Here is a 20,184-nt window from a genome sequence, read left to right as displayed (position 1 = left end):
AGTAACAACACTGTTCGTAATAGTCACAGCACTGTTTGTAATAGTAACAGCACTGTTCGTAATAGTCACAGCACTGTTTGTAATAGTAACAACACTGTTTGTAATAGTAACAGCACTGTTTGTAATAGTAACAGCACTGTTTGTAATAGTAACAACACTGTTTGTAATAGTAACAGCACTGTTTGTAATAGTAACAACACTGTTTGTAATAGTAACAACACTGTTCGTTATAGTCACAGCACTGTTTGTAATAGTAACAGCACTGTTTGTAATAGTAACAGCACTGTTTGTAATAGTAACAGCACTGTTTGTAATAGTAACAGTACTGTTTTGTAATAGTAACAGCACTGTTTGTAATAGTAACAGCACTGTTTGTAATAGTAACAGCACTGTTTGTAATAGTAACAGCACTCTTTGTAATAGTAACAACACTGTTTGTAATAGTAACAGCACTGTTTGTAATAGTAACAACACTGTTTGTAATAGTAACAACACTGTTTGTAATAGTAACAACACTGTTCGTAATAGTCACAGCACTGTTTGTAATAGTAACAGCACTGTTTTGTAATAGTAACAGCACTGTTTGTAATAGTAACAGCACTGTTTTGTAATAGTAACTACACCCACAACAAGTGTTATTGAAATTATACATGGCTGCTTTGTGTGAGTTTATAATTTGAATCGCGAGGGTAAATGATTTGTAGCATGATAATAAAATTGAAGACACGATGAAAGCTATCGTGTTACGGGTGTAGGAGTATTGTTTGTACGGAATTTTAAAGTAAAGTCCGGAATACACGGTGTCGCACACTGTATGAGTCGACTATGACGCAATGTTTTAATATCTATAATTTGTCCAACGCTCACTTCGAAAGTCTCCAAGTAAAACAGCATACAAGTTTTAATTTGTTTTATTTGATTGTAACGATAATCAATAACAGTGATAACAATTCCTTTCACTAGTTTAAAATGTTAATATATATTTTTGTAATTTTGATAGGAAATCCTAACAGAGGTGTATCCTCGATGCTTGTCAAAAACAGAATGTATCATCAATATCTTTTGGTCAGTATGTAACACGTGACTTCATAAGGCTACAAATTAGTTAATATTACATAACTTTTATTCATGCTGGACCGCCGCATTAAGATATAAGACGTTTTGACAACAAAAGGCTCTTAAGGCGATAAGCATTAAAGATAGATTCCATAAAAATGTACTTGTACCGTGGTGGATAAATTACGAACAAAAGAACATTGTTAAATTAATATGCAAGGGACATTTACATGTTGCAAAATATATGTGTATTGCAATACAACAAAATTCAATGATTAAAATACTACAAGTAAATTATTGCAAATAATTGGCGTTGTAGCATAATTGTAATTTATCCGCATACTAGTTAACTGCATGGTTATATCGTTAAACGTCATTGACTAATACCCCTAAAGAAAATCCAAGAGAAAATTGTACTTGAGTAAGAACAATCAAAATTGAAATTGGAATCAAGTATAAATTATGCCCTCTAAGTATTTTTGTTTAAAATATTGACCAAATATTTATATCAGCATAATATATAAATAAACGTACTTTTAAAGAGTCAATAATATACAAATGTTGATTCATACTCGGGAATTGGTGCGGACTAAATTTGTCAAGAATTTATTACTGTTATTTATTACAATAAGAATACTGTTCATCAGCGGATTTAGTGGGGAGGGGGATGGGGCGCATCCCCTCCCCTAAAATCGTCCAAGTTTTTTTATTTCAATATAGGAGAAGAAAAGTAATAAAATACGCCCAAAATGCACCATTTCGGACTTGAAACTGATAAGATTGTCGAGGGGGAGTACCCCCAAACCCCTCTACCAGAACTTTAGACCAAATAGTTTTCGTTTCTGAGCCCCTAAGTTACGCCCCCTCCAACGTCGAATGTTGGACCCGCCCCTGCTGTTTTCATGTTATTTTAATGACTCCATTTGAGTCCTGAAGTGATGATAAGAAATCCATTTTAAACTTATAAATTAGCTGAATGTTTTGCCCGCTCAGTATACGGTAATATAATGACGAAGGTGTCCTTATGAGCAAGTGTACAATTATTCAGCCAGGGTCAGTAGAATTACATTCGGAAAAGAACAACACTGTCAACGCCCTTTTAGCACCGACTTGACCGGTATTTATAAAAGAGTCATTGTGACATATACATTGAATAAAACCGAATGCCCAGGATGATGGCGATGTACTGGGCGACTTTAAAAACCGCCACAAAGTAATAGTGAAAGGAAAATTTGTTAACCCATATTATATTGATAGCACGTAAGCAATCGGTATACACTTTTAACCTATTTAATAAGTAATACTTTAATATATGGAAAGCGAACGTTGGGATTCCATTTGGGATTCCTACTTAAGAAAAACATTACGTGTCACTGAGTTCTATTAAAAATACATGTATAAATGGCAACTTTGACACACTATTTTTCTAGTACTTCATAGGACATAGCGTAACCAATCAATATTAAATAAAAAGAACTCATTAGTGTACCAGTATGACAGTATCAAATGCCTGGTTTAAGATTTTGTGAGTCATTGTTGGTGGTGATTACAATTTATCAGTTAAAGTGTGCTTCATTAGTATTTTCATTCTTCAGCCGACAGAAGGCTACAAATAACTAAAAGTGTTATAATCCTTCGTACCTTTAAACCCTTTACAAAACAACTTAAAACAATTATGTTTGGAATAGAATCTCTCCATTACATTTCAATTAGTGTCTTTAATAATTAATAATAAAGAATACAGTCATAAACAAGTAAAGTAAATGTTGTCAGAATATTTCCGAAAATATCTTGATATAAAACTAAAGTTTATCGGTGGACCATTATGAAAAAGACCTATCCCTAGTCTGGTTCCCTGCTTACTGATATTTCATACAGATAACGATAGTGTTAGGGGAAGGAACTCCAGACTAACCTATCCCTAGGTATAATATCATGCCGAATTAATTAGGTAGCGCGTGTGATAGCTGACAAAATCAATCTAAAAATAAGTTAGTGTACTCGTATATGTTTATATAAATTGAATAGCTCATGTGTTTACCTGTCATTTCTGTACATACTGCAGTACTGATATAACCGTTTAAGGTAGATCATTTTTCTAATGACATGACGACAAAGGGCTATTATTTCTGTGAACTTGGATTTACTCTTGGTGGATGCAGGAAATAGGTAAAGCTTCTTTTACCGTATGAGAAGAAATTATTTTATTCATGTAGTAAATATTTATGAGGGTAACCAATAAACAAAACAGGAATGCGTTTTAATAATGCAGAAAGTTGATTTTTTAATAAGGCCAAAAAAAAATTGTTTGTTTAGGGTAACCTTCCTAAAATTTCTAGGTAGGGTAGGTCGGGATTTTTTTGATTTTTTTTTTCAAAATCTGTCGTAAGTTTAGAGTGTTTTCTTACACATGGCAGTCTTTCCTACATTACTGTCATTGCCTGACTTTGTTTTATCATATAAACAATAATTCTGATTAAAATATGCATTTATCCGCCCTTCGTAACTCTCTATTCGCTAACGAATATTTTTTGCTCATAAACGGAAAAAAATAGTTAGGGTCGGCGCATTTTTATAGGTAGGGTCGGGTTATCCGAAACAGACATATTTATTTTTTAGGCCTAATAATTAAAAACAAATATTTTTTGTTTATCGACTGATCTGTAGTTTTCAAGTATCATGAAATGTAATCTATCGTGTCTTAATAATGATGATTTAATGGACGGCTGATTTTAGTTGATTAACGCTTCAACTCTCACCTATGTAGGGTTTTCAAGGGATTCCATGACTCGTACTATGTTTATTCGCACCTTGGTAAAAAACAACAACATTGATTTGACTTGAATTGATTTAAACATATTGAAATTTGTTAGCGTTATGAGACTTTTCATTATATTTTTATGTGACATTTTATTGAATGATCATTGTTAAAATAAATAGTTTGATTTGGTCATATTCTTAACTTTGCGCAAACATCGTAACAAACATATTCTAGGGCGCAGTATCTAATAAGGTTTGTATGGTGAAATGGTCTGATTGTAGCATATTTTCTCAAGGAATCAAATAATTGTCACTGAGGCTATATAAGTTTAGTAAGCGTCAACCTAGCATCGTTTACCGCTAATAATTTAATACTACAACTGTATTCTGAACGTTCGCTGATATTTGTATTACAGTTAAACACGACATACCTTTTTTTCAGGCCTGTCCTCTTCACTATGAAACAACTTCCTAAACAGAAAAAGTGTTTGCTAGGCTTTCCAGATTAGTGTACGTGTCTGCCTTAGTCAAAAATTATAAATTGACAGCTAAGCAACAGCAATGAAATTTCAACGCAACACGGAAGCCATACTGCTTTCAGTATTACTGTTATATTACATAGCAGTGGCTTCTGGTTTCGAATGTCCACCGGAAGCCAAACAATTGTACTACAAGGTCGGTGAAAACAAAGAGTGCATGAAATGTTCACCTGGATATTATTGGCTCCACCACTGCATTTTTAACTTGACTAACGCAGTCTGCACGCCATGTCCGAAAGGCTCATATTCTCCATGCAACAATATTGCCCTTGCATGTGAACGCTGCGACACCCATTGTCCAGGGTTTAGCAATCAAGATGCGTATAAAGACAGGGAATATATCAGTGAAGCATGCACTGCCATCTCCAACATAAAATGTTCTTGTAGACAATCATATTACAAAGAATCCGGGGAAGATGGGATGTGTACGGAAAAACAACCATGCCCTCCTGGGAGTGGAGTGCTTCGACAAGGTACAGTGGAGTTTTGTGACAAAGTAATGATTAAGTACTGATATTCATGTAAATCACACATAACACTTTGTATCTAACAAAATCAAAAATATACTTTGGGCTGTGTAAATAAATTTGTACGCATGGGTCGTTTGGTTAGCTTCTCAATGTTAAGTTTGTTGGAGTGTATCTGGTTAATAATGAGATTAAACCATCGCTAAGTTTGTGAATCGGTCTAACAGCTCAATATGACAGTGTTTCAAACCTAATATATCTAATTATTTTCGAAAATTAAGCGCCAGAACGTTTTGATCTACAAATATTGGAAAACAGGTATAAAGTTGGTTAAAAAGAAATAAGACCCCACCACGTTCCTCTTTCAGCAACAGACAAGTCTCAGACTCAATGCCACGTATGCTCGGTCGGCAAAACGTTCTCAAATATCACATCACTCAGTGAACCATGTCAGAACTGTACCGTCTGTGCCCCGGAAGAACACATGCTTCAGGACTGTACCTTGTCGAGAGATCGAGTTTGTGGACAGGCATCAACAACAGGTTTGTGAGGAAATATTTTAAAGTTACGCTTATAGTTTCAGTGATCATTCTGCGATAGATTTTCAACCGTTTTGAGTAAAATGTGGAGGGCATAAGAAGTCAAGACGTACACGCACATGCTTTAATATAATTGTTTAGCCTTTCAGGGACTGAGACCGGTAGTCATTTAATTACACTCTTATCATGCGTCCTTGTCGCTGCAATACTTTTAAACATCCCACATTGGGTGTAGCGAATGTGGCTAATATTCATCAAAAGTGATATATGTCAACTCATCTCTTTTTCAGTTTCAGTTGATGCAAATTCGCCAAAAGGCGACTCTACAGTAACGATCGTGGCCATATTAGCTACTTCTGCTATTGTCATAGTAGCCATTATCGTTGGTATCCTAAGAACAAAATGCGGAAGTGGCTCATGGAGAAGATGCTTCGGTCATAGTCAGGCATTGCTTCGAATGAGATACACAAATATTGGTTGTAAGTTGTATCGTTTAAATCGAAACTTTCTTTATCGAATAGCCTTCAGTAAGTACTAAATAACTTTCTCAACTCCTTTTACTATCTATTATAAGCCTTATATGATTCAATTTGTTTTGATGTTTTTGTTTCATTACAATCAAACATTGTTATCTTTGCTTATTGACCGTAGAAAGGTTATTAACTGGCACCATTTAAGATTTATAATACATTTAAAAGTAAATGGGGCCAGGATGCTTATATTTTAAATCGTAATTATATTATCTGTACATTAACATCATCTTCCTTATAGGAGCAACACTTTTTACGAGAAATTTCGTATACGTTTCTAACTAAGAACATTTCATTTTATTAGGTAGATGGCCATCCAGGCGACCGACCAACAAGGAGTTAGGAACGATTGCCGATTGTTTCACTGGAGACTATCAGATACTTGCTACACAGCTGGAGGTTTCGCCGGAAAGGGTTTACCGGATACAGCGAGATCATAACCAAGACATTCATTCACAAGTGTTTGCCGTACTTTTGGACTGGGCCAATGCCACGGCAGCTCCTACTTTGGCAGATTTAGAGACTGAAATGCGGAACGTGGAGTCGCTGAAATTCAATTGGGTAAATGCCAATAAAAAGTTGAACGTCGAACAATACGACATTAGTAACGCTCAGTTATAAACAAGCAACTTACCTAACATGTCACAAAAAGAGAAACATTTATAAAACAAATCTTCATTCATATTGAATAGAAAAAAAATATACAGGAGAAATAAATTATTGTATTGACAGTAAAATGCTGGAATTTGTCGAGGATGTGAGATTTTAAAAATGTTAATAAAATGAGGGCACTTAAGAATTTAAACTATATCGCTCACCCGAGCACCCTAATAAAGTATGTTTATTTCTTCGTTTGTTTCTTGGGGAACTTCTTAGAGGAAGCGTATCAAATAATTATGTATTGACGTACATGGACCGCTCTTAGCACGTTAGCACGCTGTGTATAACCTAAAATATTTATAATTTTGTATTATGTGTACATCCCGAGGTATATAACAGTGTGATGTCGTATGTATATTCACTTGCATTATAGTTCAGTGTTACTTTGTCGGGCATTTGATGAGCATTAATTGGAGATGAATCGTAAGACAATTGCTATACCTTATTGTGATAAATCTTGACATTGTTGTTGTGCAGATGTCTTTGTGGTGCCTTTGTGGTATTTCTTTGTTAAATTGAGTTACAGTTGATCTGTATTTGTGGTGCCTTGAATGTATTCCTGAGTTCAGTAAATGTGATCTAGCTCCGTTTATTCTTTATTAGCAATGGACACGGTCCGGAATTATGCAGACATGACATGTTAACACTATAACAAATACTGGCACAATGATTTGTAGGCATGCCATTTATACATGTAAAATTGCAATCCTATAATCGTGTGGATATTCATTTTTGCTTTCTTCTATGTATTACTTTGTAGTACCTTGTATATGTAGCGTGTGCGGAGTGTAGCGAGCGGCTGTACACAATTCTATCAAAATTGTGGCAGAACTCTTTTATAAATATCATAAGATCGATAACTATGATCGAATTTTTTTTAAATGAATTATAAACTTAAACTTAAAAAATATACTGCTATGAAATGATCTCTGTGATTTAATAGAAGGCTAGGCTTTCTTGTATGAAACGCAACTTAACTGTTTTTGTTCAGTTGTGACTCTTCAAATTAGAGCACTCTAACCATTAGGAAATGTTGTATTGCTTCTTGGAAGGTTCCAAACGATCACTTTTCGGAACGTTATTTGAATAGCGGAAACATTTAGCTATTCGTGATAACATTAGGTCACTTTGTGGCACTATATGCAACACAACACATAATGTGGCTTCTTAAAACGTGACTTTATGCAGCAGTGTAAATCACGCGGGTGTTTCAATTACTTTACGACCTATCTTTGAGAAGAAGAAAAACGGAACAAAAACTGAAATGTGTTTACCTCATATTACGATTTAAACGTGACTAATGTTTTGTATTTGTAATTGTTCGTCTTCGCAGATATACAACCAAACTTATCGATAGGTTAATAATTAGAACATAACTGTCTACGTACGTGCATTAGTCAGGTGGCGACAAAGGGATCAGTGAACCACTGCTAAATGTACCTGTGCTCAAAACGAAATACGACACTTCTTCATTAAAACAATATTCTTTAAATCTTAAAGCATATGACGTTATGACTAAGCAAGTGTTGAAATCTTAAACAAAAACTTAATTTAGGAAAAGTTTAAATGCGTAAACCAGAAACTCCAAATTCCGAATATTAACAATAACTCGATTCATATTTCGATCTGACCAAGGCGATGTTTAAAACAACTTCTACCTCTCTTAAAGCTGTACTGTCACAGATTGAACGTTTTGACAACTTCTGTATTTTATTGCCTTTGAAAGAGCAATAATTGTTTTTATGAATACCGAGTTTAATTTGAAAGAACTGAGCATAAAACACGGTTTTTCTACCTTATGAGACTATAGAAGACCACAGTAAATCTTTTAGCATTCACCAATCATTTAAAAAATTTGCACACTCTGCTACTAAATACATGGTTACAAACTTGTAATCAGTAATAAATATTTTCCATTAAAACAAAATTTAGTAAAAAGTTAATGGCTTATTAGTTAAAATTGATGTTTGTTATACTTGTGTATGTCTTGATTTTGAATAAGGGTGTCACTTTAATATGTAAAGTATATCATTTCGCGACATATCCAGCATACTATCAATGCGAGTGTCTGGAGTTGAATCTGTCAGTTTTTTCAATGTCACTTAAGCATATCGATAAGATTGTATTTTAGTCAACATAACGTGGGAGTAGGATTGGTTAGTTGTCCCAGACATAATATACTCGACAAAATTAACCTGATCCTCTTGAAGATATCTTCGGACCATTTTGTACTGTCATTTCGATAAAATATGTTTAAAAAGTTGGTCATTTATATACAGAGGAAAATGTATGTTCCACGGTGTAATATCGTTATATATATTTTACCGGGTGGGCACAAGAAGATTCATTTCACGAGTGGCATAACCACGAGCGAAATAATCCCTTTTGGTCTTCACAAGGTGAATTATATTGCTATCTTACAATGAAACAAACTTTCTTCTTTTTATTGTATGCCTAAAACGCGCCGCAAGTAACGTCATTCAGGAAATGACGTCGTTGAAATTGTGTCCAAACTCTGTATGCGCTGACGTTTGATTTGGAACAGAAAGAACATAAAAGTGTTAATTAAACAAATCTCCTTGTTGAATAAGTTTAAACATCTGCCTTAGCTTTCCGTTCAACAGAAAAAAAAACTTCTCCATAACACGCGCAGGGATTTCAATGCTCCCAAATTCACTTTCTGATGACTGTATTGAACGTCTAACATTTCCCAACTCTCCTCAAATGGTCACTAGCTTTACCCTTAAGTGCTCTCCTAGTCCTTTATAAAAACTGATCCTCTGATAAATATTTGTCAATGAGCCAGGTTGTCTATTTCATTAAATACTAAACAAGTAACATATCCTTTGCTTGCTTTACGAAAGAATGCGGGCAATTTTTAAAGATGGTAAGAGTGTTTAATATTGTCGGCAGCTACCGGCATTAAATGTTCAGCTTCCTCTACAAAGTCTACCACATATTTCCTTAAATTTAATTGAATCCCCTGGATTTTTAACATTCAGCTGAACCGGTAATGCATGAAATCCTCTCAACAACTTCTCGTCATCATTTGTTTTACGACTATCATTTAAAATTGTATTTTTCTCTCCCTTTTTCCCTTCCTTTTTTCCAACAACTTTTGTGACTTTGAAACAGTGTATTTTTTTAATACAACTCATGTCAAGACTAATTCCAAGATTTCAAATGATAAGTAAAACAGTACAATACAATATGAATTCAAATTTAATTCATTAATTCGAACAATTTACAAGGGGCATACCTTTTTGTTTTCAAACGAGCACCCCTTTTCCTGAATAGTATTCATTAACGTTTAAATTCCAAACCCTTACTAATTTTATCAATAAAATAAAAATTTCAATGACCATCATATTCAATCTCCTATTTCATGGAGTCAATTAGCAGTTTCTCGTACACAAACAGTACAAGTCTACCTATTATGTAATTCAATTCCAATCAGTCACGAAACTTATACTTTAATCATCATCAAACCTTCAAGTAACTAATTTGATTTAACGTACACCAATCAATATAATAATCAATCAAATCACTTCATTCTAAAGTCTTAACAATGTTGTTTTTTTTTCATCAATTTCAATGCGTTCAGGTACATACATACCTATATATAGCATATACAGACAAAATATAACAACAAACATAAACTTTTTCATCGAAGCAATAATTTAATATGCGATCATTTAAGTGAACATAATACAAAAATGAATCCATATGACATTATATATAATATTCATATAAAAAGCGTAACACTCATGAACCATTTATAACAGGGAATATATCTTAAAGATTTTGAATTTTTATTGAGTTAAACCTTTGTACACAAACTTCATGCTTGAATGACTCATCAAAACCCGCAATCAAATTATCACTGGCCAAAATCACAACCGTAAACAAATATAGTTCAATATAAGTGTCATACCAAAAACTTAAGTACCAAGTAAAATTGATATTACAAAGTATATCTCATCCTATTGCAGAACAAACAAGTTTTGGGCAATGACCAATATATAAAGGTATAAATAACTATGACTTTACATATACAAACGTATTTATGTATTAGATAATTGCCAGGTTGAATATAATCAAACAGTGTGCAAACACTATGAACTGAAATAAGGTCACTTTACAGTGGCGTAGCTGCCGTTACGCACAATACGCCCGTGCGTACAATTAATCGCACAAGTCAGAAAATATTTGGGGGCCAAAAATGCAATAAAAACTGAAGGGTAAGGGGGGGGGGGGGTGAAACGTTCGCGGGTCGCCTTTTTTGAATATTTGAGACAATAAAATCTAACAAAATCCTATTATTCAGTAAGAGCCTCGTTTACCTTTAAGTTGAAGGAACGTCTGTTTTATCCATGCAGTATACAGGACCAGTTATACAAGTTATATACGCCTGGTGAGGAGTTTCCCTTATTGTCCAGTCATGAATGAATCGTCGATAAATACTAAATATATATATCCGAACGATGTTTACAAAGCGGCAAGTTTCAAAATGTCAAACGTCAACCTTGAACCTCCTCATCTTGACATGTTCAAAGATGATCTTCAAACAGTTGATAATGCTGATAAACTAAACATCTTCATAGCAAAATTGGAACATTTCTATGAGTTTTCCTTCCCAAGGAGGTACATTTTGTTTAGGTTATTTGTGAAGCATAATGAAATGTGTAGTGCCCCTAGCAAATGATGTTGGTGTGGAACCTTCTAAACCCCGACAGTTTGGGCAGCAGCAGAATCGGCCCAACGTTTCTAGGGACACACCATCGCAGTTTTGGAAGACTAACATGTATCTGCCATTCCTGGAACACCTTTTGGCCGCCTTTGATGTACGTCTTTTGCAGGGAAATGCTAGGTGCAATGCCCAGTATCTCATTCCTACACAGGTACACTAGATATTTTGTTAACGACTCGGTTTTAATCAGCTTCTATGCGAAGATACAACATTCTATTTCTTTGATGAAGTAATATACTAGTATTATATATATATAACATTCAAAAATACAGTGTCGTTTTTCTTCCTGTTTATACCTTGAATCGAAGGTTGATTTTGTGCAGGAAGATGCGAAATAAAAAACAACGACGGCAATTTACGTTTAAGTATACACATTTAAGTTAATATTTGGTGCGGATAATTTACCTAAAGTCTATTATCAGGTAAAGAACTTAACCGACGAGGTTGCCGCCGACATTTTCCGTGAAAACCAAGGAGACCTAACTTGTGACGCAGCAGAATTTTCACGGGAATGCATACGGTGGCGGCTCAAGTGGCAGCTGGAGCCAGCTGCAGCATATGATTTATTGGATAAATGCATAGCTGTAGCATCCAAAGACACATACCCAAGCATAAGAATGTGCATTTTAGTACTGCTGGTTATGCCCGTGTCGACCGCTACTGCGGAGCGGCCATTCTCAACGATGAGGAGGTTAAAAACTTATCTCCGATCAACAATGACAACAGAACGTTTGTCTGGTCTTGGACTGCTTTACGTTTACCGTGAACGGGAAATCAAAACGCAATGGGTAATAGACATCTTCGCCCCGAAGAAGGATCGACGTCTTGCATTACTGTTCAGGGTGTAATTTTAATGTTTAAATGAAACGTTCATATGCATTTTCGTTATTTAATTTCTATTTTTGAATTAGAGAATTTAGACATAGCATTTTTTAATTGAATATTCGTTGATAAAATGCTGATAATCCTGTACTAAGAAATTTATTTTGCTATATAGTATAATTCTGACCCATGATAAAACCGAGACCCCCCATAATGGCCATCTACCTATTTCATTTACAATAGTGCTTATTCGTCGAAACGGCCTAGCTACGCCCCTGCCTTATATCATTACACAATTAAGTTTATGAGCATTGCACAATTAAGTTTATAAATACACAACTTTTCTATTGAATTAATAGTATAATAAACTACAGCTACTGATCACTGAAAAACATCTGTGTGTATGAAGTTATTAATAAGATCGATCTACAAACTACACCTCAAATACAACTAACGGTCCGGCCCTGGGTTTTGTTTCTAAAAAGATCAGTCTCGTTACACATTTTGACGTCCATAAACCAATGGAATGTCCATAAAATTGGGCAGAAATTATTCGTCTGAAAATATTCAAAATCACAATTCCCCAACTGTCATGTCTGAATAAAAATACAAGAAAAACACACACACTAAATTGAATGAAAAATAAATACAACTGTATTTTTTTTACTATTCAGAATCTAAATGAGAATAGCTAATAGACATAATTTCTAACAAATGTGTGAAAACTATATGCAGTGTAAAATTGGTCAATGGTGATTGCAGTATAATCTGAGATCAATTAAAAATTCTTCAGATATGGCAGTATTTTGCCATGAAATATGATGTTCTTCTTGATAAATTAATAAGATATAGATAGAATCAGATAAAAAGTCTGTAAGAGCTTATACAAAAACAGTTTAGAGAAATATGAAATAATTCATCCCTTAAACCATAAAGTTAAGTGTAATCATGCAAGTGATATATTGTCTCCTTTACTAAGAATATCACAGTATACAGTATGACAACACAAAAGAGCAGCAAATCGTGATTACAGTACATACTGAATGTTACGATATTAACTTGATCACATTTTCATTACCATAACTGCAGTCACATAAATCTACCCACTCATTGGTAAACTTGTTATGATATTGATACTGCAACATTGAATATTCTTTGTCACTAGCACGTAAAAAATGTCTTAGTCACAATGATAAAATAGTATTAAAATTGTAAAAAGCATGTTTCGTTGTAAAAAAATGTCAGTTATATTATTCACTATAGCACCTCCTGGTGTAAAAAGCAGTTTAACTGTCTAAACATTTCCGAGAATAATCATATCACAACATGTAAATTACGGCAAAACGTCTCCTGGGGTTAAAACGTAACTGCCGTCCCGAAACGTCCATTGGAAGGCCAGGGAGCTCCAAATGCCCCGTGGACTCTTTATGTACACACGCCCTTAGGTACGATACGGTATAACTGTCCCCTGACAGCATGCGTGATGTAGTCATTATCCAATATAGGAATGAATATACTTGTCCAAAACCCAGAACAATAATGCTATAGTAGTCCAAATGATTTTAAAATCCAATGGTCCAAGATCACCCTTGTAAATATCACAGTTGTCACTGTATTTAGTGTTTATCCTCATGTCCCTCGTTGGGTGCAAAATGTTACTGGGCGCTAGTCTATCATAAATAACACAGGATAAGTCTGTTATTCGAGTTATTTAAATTATACACAAGGGAAAACGTGTGACCGTAAGCCCAGTGTGAGATACCAGGCTCTAACTAACTCACAATCTCTCAATCACACTTGTGTTGGTTAGTCTATGCCCAAATTCCCATACCCATACACATTATCGTTAAAAGTAAAAGATAAATCTTCATTGTTTGACAATTTGAAAAGTTGTGACAGCCTTATCACAATGTAAAAGTAAAGAAAGTAGTCCACATTAGACGATATCATGAACCATGAAATCTTAGTTTTAAGGTATCATCAAAATGATATAATGAATTACCGTGTTACGTTACTTTTCCATCTTTGCTGAAACAAGCTAGTGAATTCATTTTTGTCACTATCACATTGTGCAAACCATACCTTATTAAAACGAAACTTACACAGCATGTCTCTTAGAAGTATTGCCCATTTGTTGTTTTTCCTGTTCAAATGTAAATGTAAGTTGAGATTGTGACAAAAAATTGTATTCATAAGGTTGTATTCATATCATTATCGTGTTGATACCTTAAAACTTAGATTGCATGGTTGAGGAAATCGTGAATTTGAATTACTGACATTTACAGACCACAACACATAATATGAATGTCTTAATGATATTATGTAACCTTCAGTCTTCTATTTGCCTCTTTCCAATCGAACTTCACAGATCGCAAGTTTCGCATTATGTTTTCTAACTCTGCTAAAGATGCACCTACATTTTCATTAGTCCAGAGTTTTAGAACGCATAAGGCTTGTGAACTGAAGCTATTGTTATCTTGTTTTATCTGGAACACGTGTGAGTCACGAAGTTCGAGTTGTGTAGCAAGGATGTCATAGTCTCCAGCAAAACAATCGGCAATAATTCCCAACTCCCTGTCATTTGGACGCCTTGGTGGCCACCTGCCTGGTATTAGAAATTAATTTATATCATAATCATGTATAATGCGTTCAAAGAAATGAAATTTGATTAATCATATATCAACTATAGTTATGTGAAAGAAAATTGCAATGCTGATACATAATAATAATAATAATAATAATAATAATAATAATAATAATAATAATAATAATAATAATAATAATAATAATAGTAATAGTTACAAAATAATAACAATCAGTGAGTTTAACAATCTAACGTTCGGTTTCATTCAAATAGAGTGCGGTTTATTTTCCTCACTGGACACATTTTTTTCATTTGATTGCCAGCGTGGCCGTTGAAAAATCATCGCCTCATGCTTATAATGTTCTTACAGAAATTTGGAATAAAAGAGAGATTTCTATATTGCTGTATACGTAGCAAATCGCTCTAAAATTGATTATTAATAAATAATACAGGTCGATTCTGACGAAAGCTTATACCTTAAAGAAATTTGATTTTGAGTTTATTTGATCGGTAGACACCAGTACTGGTATTCGTGCATGAGACAGTTGTGATTGTTTAAATCGAACTCTTAGCCTACTCAGTGACACCTTAACCGCAATACATATACAGTAGATCTCATAAACACGCTTTATCTCTTGGTTGTATCAGAGTGTCAGTAAAACACTGTTTTTCACATGTCTCAGTAACAAACGTTCTATCTACAACACTTAAATGCATTGAAAATGGAAACGTATGGGACGATTTTATCGACAGTGTGAACATGCTAGTAGAACATTATAAAAACGAGGCGAAAGAAATGTGTGCCATTCTTGTGTTTTGCGATATCTTTTGCCCTGTGGTTTCATTTAAACGTCTAAATTTTGTAGATTTAACGACATTCTTTTATACTCATAATTTAGACCAAACCCTTCGCACAAGAAATGAGCTTAAGGTAATTGTGCCCAAAAGAATATAAATATGTATATAGTGCCAGATATTAATTATATATATGTTATTATCAGGCACAATATAGCTCCCTTTTTAGAAAATGATATCGTCTAAATTGTGAGTAAATGTCATATTTTAATATTTACCACAGTTTATTTTTTTTTAAAGATTCTTTTCTTTTTTCAATCAATACATATAATTAGTTAAAACTTTGCAAGGTAATACACAACAAAAGAATCCAAGCCATCTTAACATGAAAAGATCAATCGGACAAAATTACGACAGTTGAAAGATTTAAAATGCTCCTTACATTTATTGTTGGTGTGGCTTAGAATTGGCTGAGCTTTCTTCTTGCAGTACAATCTCTTCCAGATGCGTTTACCGCGTTCTGTTGTCCGGATAACATAAATTCCAATAATGACGGCCACGATAACAAATGCTAGTGTTAATGACACTGCTAAAGGCACAATGAAATCTTCTTTGGATTCATCGATCGCAGCAGTTGTATCACCTAAAAGTAAATACCTAATGTCATACCGCAACAAATCATAGTTTAGCCCAATGTATCACGCTAAAATGATGTAATGCAACGTGGTTTTAAAAATTGGACAGGAAATACAATAAAATGCTTATATAACTAATTATTATATCAAACATTTCCGATCAGCTAAATGCATTTTCGAATACGAGGGACATTCAATGTTATCATAATGTGAGGTATGCTTGGTTTTGACAGATAAAATTAATAAAGTTAATTTATATATATTAAGTACCGTTAATCGATGCATTTTTGCCACATACTCGGTCGTATTTAGGGTTACAGTCGTGGATTACGTGTTCGTCCGCTGCACACTTGGTGCATTCCTTGCATGCTTCCGTGAAAGACGATGTGTTCGAGAAAGTTAAACCAATTACACACGGTTGACACTCAGTCTGGGAATCAGTAGCTGAATTTGATATGAAACAATTGATAAAGCAGCGTTTTGTCGGGTTCATTAAAGTATTCTTTGCAAAATAACTTTTGAGGGGAATTTCGTTTGCCAGTCCATAATTGGTCTGTTTGTTTGCTACTTTATTACGTATTTGATGTGAATTGATTAAATTATAAATGATCTGTTGTCTGCTTACATACTATAACACTGTTATTTGGCGATAACCCTTTAAGTATGAGACAATAAGATTTACCATGAAAGACAACTCCTTGGCCGGGGTTGCATGGTATTTTCTGTAGACAAAGCCCTTCTGGTCCGGATTCTCGGTAAAAATCCGGTTTACAAGTACATTTAATGTTGGAGGTGGCAGTGCATGGTTCACTTATATATTCTCTGTCATAAAACGCTTCTTGGTTACTATGCCCCGGGCAATGGATGTCACAGGGTTCACATGTAAGGGCAATATTGTAGCATGGCGAGTATGAGCCATTTTTACATGGTGCACAGTGGGCCGATTCACCATTATCGTCACAGTCCTGAATCCAATAGTGCCCCTGTGGGCACTTTTTACAAAATCTGTCATCAGTGGTCTGGTAGTAAGGATGATAAGCTTCCTCTAGACAGTTGTTTGTCAAAGCAGATACAACATAAACTGTGCACAATATGTGTTGGAAACATGCAATTAGCTTGCAGTATTTCCTGAAGCGCATTTCAGCTGTTTCAGATGATGCTTGAAAACGTTCCTACCAGGAGGTTTCTCAAGCAAGTCTCTTTCTTATCACGAGGCAAATTCTGAAAAACAACAAACAATGTATGACGACCTATATACAACTTGCATTGACCGTGATGGGAATTATTCTTACACTGATAAACAGATAATGATAAACTGATAAATGTTCGGAACAATTATAGATTTAACGATTGACCTTTTTAAACTAGTCCATATTATTTAGGCCACCAAACATTCAAATTCAAAGAGAATATAATAATGGTGTGTGTGCGTTGGTGTGCGTGTGTGTCTTTATTTTTTTCTTTAGTTACTCAGTTTGATCTAATCTGTGTGTCTTTGTTCACATCCTTATTAAAGCTGCACTCTTACAGATTGCCAGTTAAGGTCTTTTTATTTTTATGTCCTAAAAACAGCTGATTTTTGGCATCAATACCTTCAATATGGACATAATAAGAACATATCTCAATGGTATGGAAAAATGCTGAAAATTTCACTTTTCTTCAAGCTTTAATAACGCTTTCAACCATTAAACATCCATTTTTGAACGGAAAAATGATTACTGCAATCTACTCTTTGTCAGCAGTTCTCCGGTCATTTACGCAAAATTTAGCTACTTCCAATACAAAAAATGTCAAAATAATCAGTTTGCGAGAGTGCAGCTTTTAAACTACTTTTCCACTTTCGCTTCCTATAAATAAAACATTACATGTCATGGGATTCCAAAAAAAGAAGAAAACCAGTTGTTTGTTAGGTTAAAAATAAAACTATGAGATTTGCAAATATTAGCTAAACAGCTACGTCGACAAACAAAGTTTTAGTATAAAAGTGGATAAGTGTTATCCTTAACTTAATCCACTTTATAATATAAAAATATAGTATTACACTAAATAATAAAATATTTTGTTTACCAAATTTCATCATTTTATCTTTGTATTCGTTAGTCACCCGACAAAGGTATTCAACGCCCATCCCGTATTACCATTGACAATGTCAAATATAAACAGTGTTAATATGCATACGATGAAGGTGTTATAAATATTATTCAAATTTATTGCGTAATAACAGAAAAATGGGTTATTGTAATCATTTCCTGTCCAAAATGCTGCATTTTGGGCGTGTTTTATTACTCGTTTTCTCCATTATTGAAATAAAAGGTAAACTTGGATGGTGCGCTTGTGTAGTCTAGTATATTTTTGAGTACATGACAAATCTGATAATCAACCTGATTGCTCCAGTAAGTTATGGCCATTTCATGATCAGTCCTTTGGTTTAAACAATACTTATTCATATATGGTCATATTACAATAGGAAAAACGATCGTAGAGATAGCTGAGTTACAATCAAAACTTCTCTCCATTTTCGAACTGACTTTGTATTTTGAAACACGGCCCCACTTAATCGAAAGTCTTACCTTACTAACTTAATGTCTTCTTAAGTATGTGTAGTGCCACTTGATAATGTCCATTCAAACACAAAATGAGCCACGGAATGGTAATATTCCAGTGTATTAACGTAAATTTTCCATCAACAAGATAATTTTCTGACAGGTTATTTTGATCTTTGTTTCAAATTTCAACATTTAAACTCAGTTAATCCTTAATTATCATATTCGTTTGAATATAATTATAGTTATATTCTATGTATATATCATTTGTTATTTTCATGAAAGTTTATAAATCAGAACGTATTTCAGGTTTGTAAAGTTTAAATATGATATTGATTATGTTAAACCTGTTTCAATTGTCCTTATACACATTTTTCAACTCGATAAAATCCATAAGCTTTGATTTTGTTGCCGTTTTACAGATTGAATTGTGTTTTTTTAATGATATTTGGTTTATTAACTTGGCATTCATAACTTCATAGAGTAGAACTACTTCGAGCGTCCATAACATATTCATTCGGAACGCCTCGGTCATTTGACAACTACGTTGTTTTCGATAAAAATGAGGAGTTCTGGATGTGAAATATAATATACAAATGTAATTTAATTTGATAGAAACGCGTATATGATAAATATATGATATGTCACGGGTCGTCACATTATACACAATGAGTTCAGCAAATTTGTTATTAAAATAAAAAAAAACCTTTGGCGATCGACAGTAAGCCTTTTGCGAACTTGCTTAAATATAGAGTTATCTTCTTTATAGATTTAAAGTATGCTTGCGTTCCTAAGAAATTCAATCGCAGACAGGGCAAATGATGAATAACTGAAAAAAAACCGTTAAAGTGACTCGCTCATGTTTTTGGACCACACAAATGTCCCGGTAATGCATCTGAAATCACTTATTTTATCATTATTTAACTCTACCATATCGAAATTGCAGAAAACATTCAATTTTAGCATAACAAATCCACACCGGAAAAGTCAAGAAACAAGCCCACACGACCATCGGGACTTGAACAAAATTGGTGGATATGTTGACATGTTAAGCATACATTGATAACATCAAGTGATCATGTTAATTAACCAATCACGCAACACCACAGCCGTAATTAATTCGTGGTCTTCAAATACGCTATTTGAGCAGATATTAATATTTCCTGAAGGGTTCCTGCATTTGGTATTTTTACTTCAAAACTCCTTATGATTTGCAACACTTTATTTCGTGATAAAAACGTGCATTTTACAAACCATGAGCGAGCTACTTTAACATCACACATCATACGAAGATTTATGGCTTATGTATGTTTGTTATTGTCCGTCGCTGCAGATATTCCCATTAACTTCCTTGTTGAAAGGTTACAAATTAGAACCAAACTAGGTATGTGTTATAATCCGGGATGACTGAGATGACGATGAAGTGATCAATTTACGAGTGCTTAATATACCCGTGTTCAAAGCGAGAGGACAATTACTCATTAAACGGTAATATTTTTAAATG

At 34.1% G+C, this 20,184-nt stretch overlaps 2 protein-coding genes across 4 annotated transcripts; one reads left to right on the top strand and one right to left on the bottom strand.

The window, feature by feature from the left end:
* Positions 1-3,067: 3,067 nt before the first annotated feature.
* Positions 3,068-7,478, top strand: LOC128202912 (tumor necrosis factor receptor superfamily member 14-like). Its single transcript, XM_052904084.1, has 5 exons — positions 3,068-3,225; positions 4,259-4,828; positions 5,191-5,364; positions 5,652-5,840; positions 6,196-7,478. Exons 2-5 carry the CDS (start codon positions 4,378-4,380, stop codon positions 6,510-6,512), a joined length of 1,131 nt encoding a protein of 376 aa, XP_052760044.1. The 5' UTR covers positions 3,068-3,225; positions 4,259-4,377; the 3' UTR covers positions 6,513-7,478.
* A 2,665-nt stretch (positions 7,479-10,143) lies between these two features.
* LOC128245699 (tumor necrosis factor receptor superfamily member 14-like) lies at positions 10,144-19,174 on the bottom strand. Of its 3 annotated transcripts, none has more exons than XM_052963922.1 (5): positions 18,708-19,174; positions 16,820-17,358; positions 16,408-16,581; positions 15,945-16,145; positions 10,144-14,728 (listed from the first exon to the last, which is right to left on the bottom strand). In XM_052963922.1, exons 2-5 carry the CDS (start codon positions 17,274-17,276, stop codon positions 14,442-14,444), a joined length of 1,119 nt encoding a protein of 372 aa, XP_052819882.1. In that variant the 5' UTR covers positions 17,277-17,358; positions 18,708-19,174; the 3' UTR covers positions 10,144-14,441. The 3 variants fall into 3 exon arrangements, with proteins under 3 accessions (XP_052819882.1, XP_052819884.1, XP_052819883.1); XM_052963924.1 differs by having other exon boundaries at positions 19,028-19,174; XM_052963923.1 differs by lacking the exon at positions 18,708-19,174 and adding an exon at positions 18,205-18,290.
* Positions 19,175-20,184: the final 1,010 nt, after the last annotated feature.

This window comes from Mya arenaria, chromosome 9 (assembly GCF_026914265.1).
Source record: "Mya arenaria isolate MELC-2E11 chromosome 9, ASM2691426v1".
Taxonomy (NCBI): Eukaryota; Metazoa; Mollusca; class Bivalvia; order Myida; family Myidae; genus Mya; species Mya arenaria.
This window is presented reverse-complemented; position numbering and strand designations above follow the sequence as displayed.

What these genes read in the sequence shown, in the direction of transcription:
- LOC128202912 (XM_052904084.1), top strand. Translation starts at nt 4,378, where the DNA reads ATGAAATTTCAACGCAACACGGAAGCCATACTGCTTTCAGTATTACTG. An exon ending in TGGACAGGCATCAACAACAG is followed by an intron (nt 5,365 to 5,651) that starts GTTTGTGAGGAA and finishes TCTCTTTTTCAG; the next exon opens with TTTCAGTTGATGCAAATTCG. An exon ending in GAGATACACAAATATTGGTT is followed by an intron (nt 5,841 to 6,195) that starts GTAAGTTGTATC and finishes TCATTTTATTAG; the next exon opens with GTAGATGGCCATCCAGGCGA.
- LOC128245699 (XM_052963922.1), bottom strand. Translation starts at nt 17,276, where the DNA reads ATGCGCTTCAGGAAATACTGCAAGCTAATTGCATGTTTCCAACACATA. An exon ending in CCAAGGAGTTGTCTTTCATG is followed by an intron (nt 16,582 to 16,819) that starts GTAAATCTTATT and finishes TATCAAATTCAG; the next exon opens with CTACTGATTCCCAGACTGAG. An exon ending in CAAAAATGCATCGATTAACG is followed by an intron (nt 16,146 to 16,407) that starts GTACTTAATATA and finishes ATTTACTTTTAG; the next exon opens with GTGATACAACTGCTGCGATC.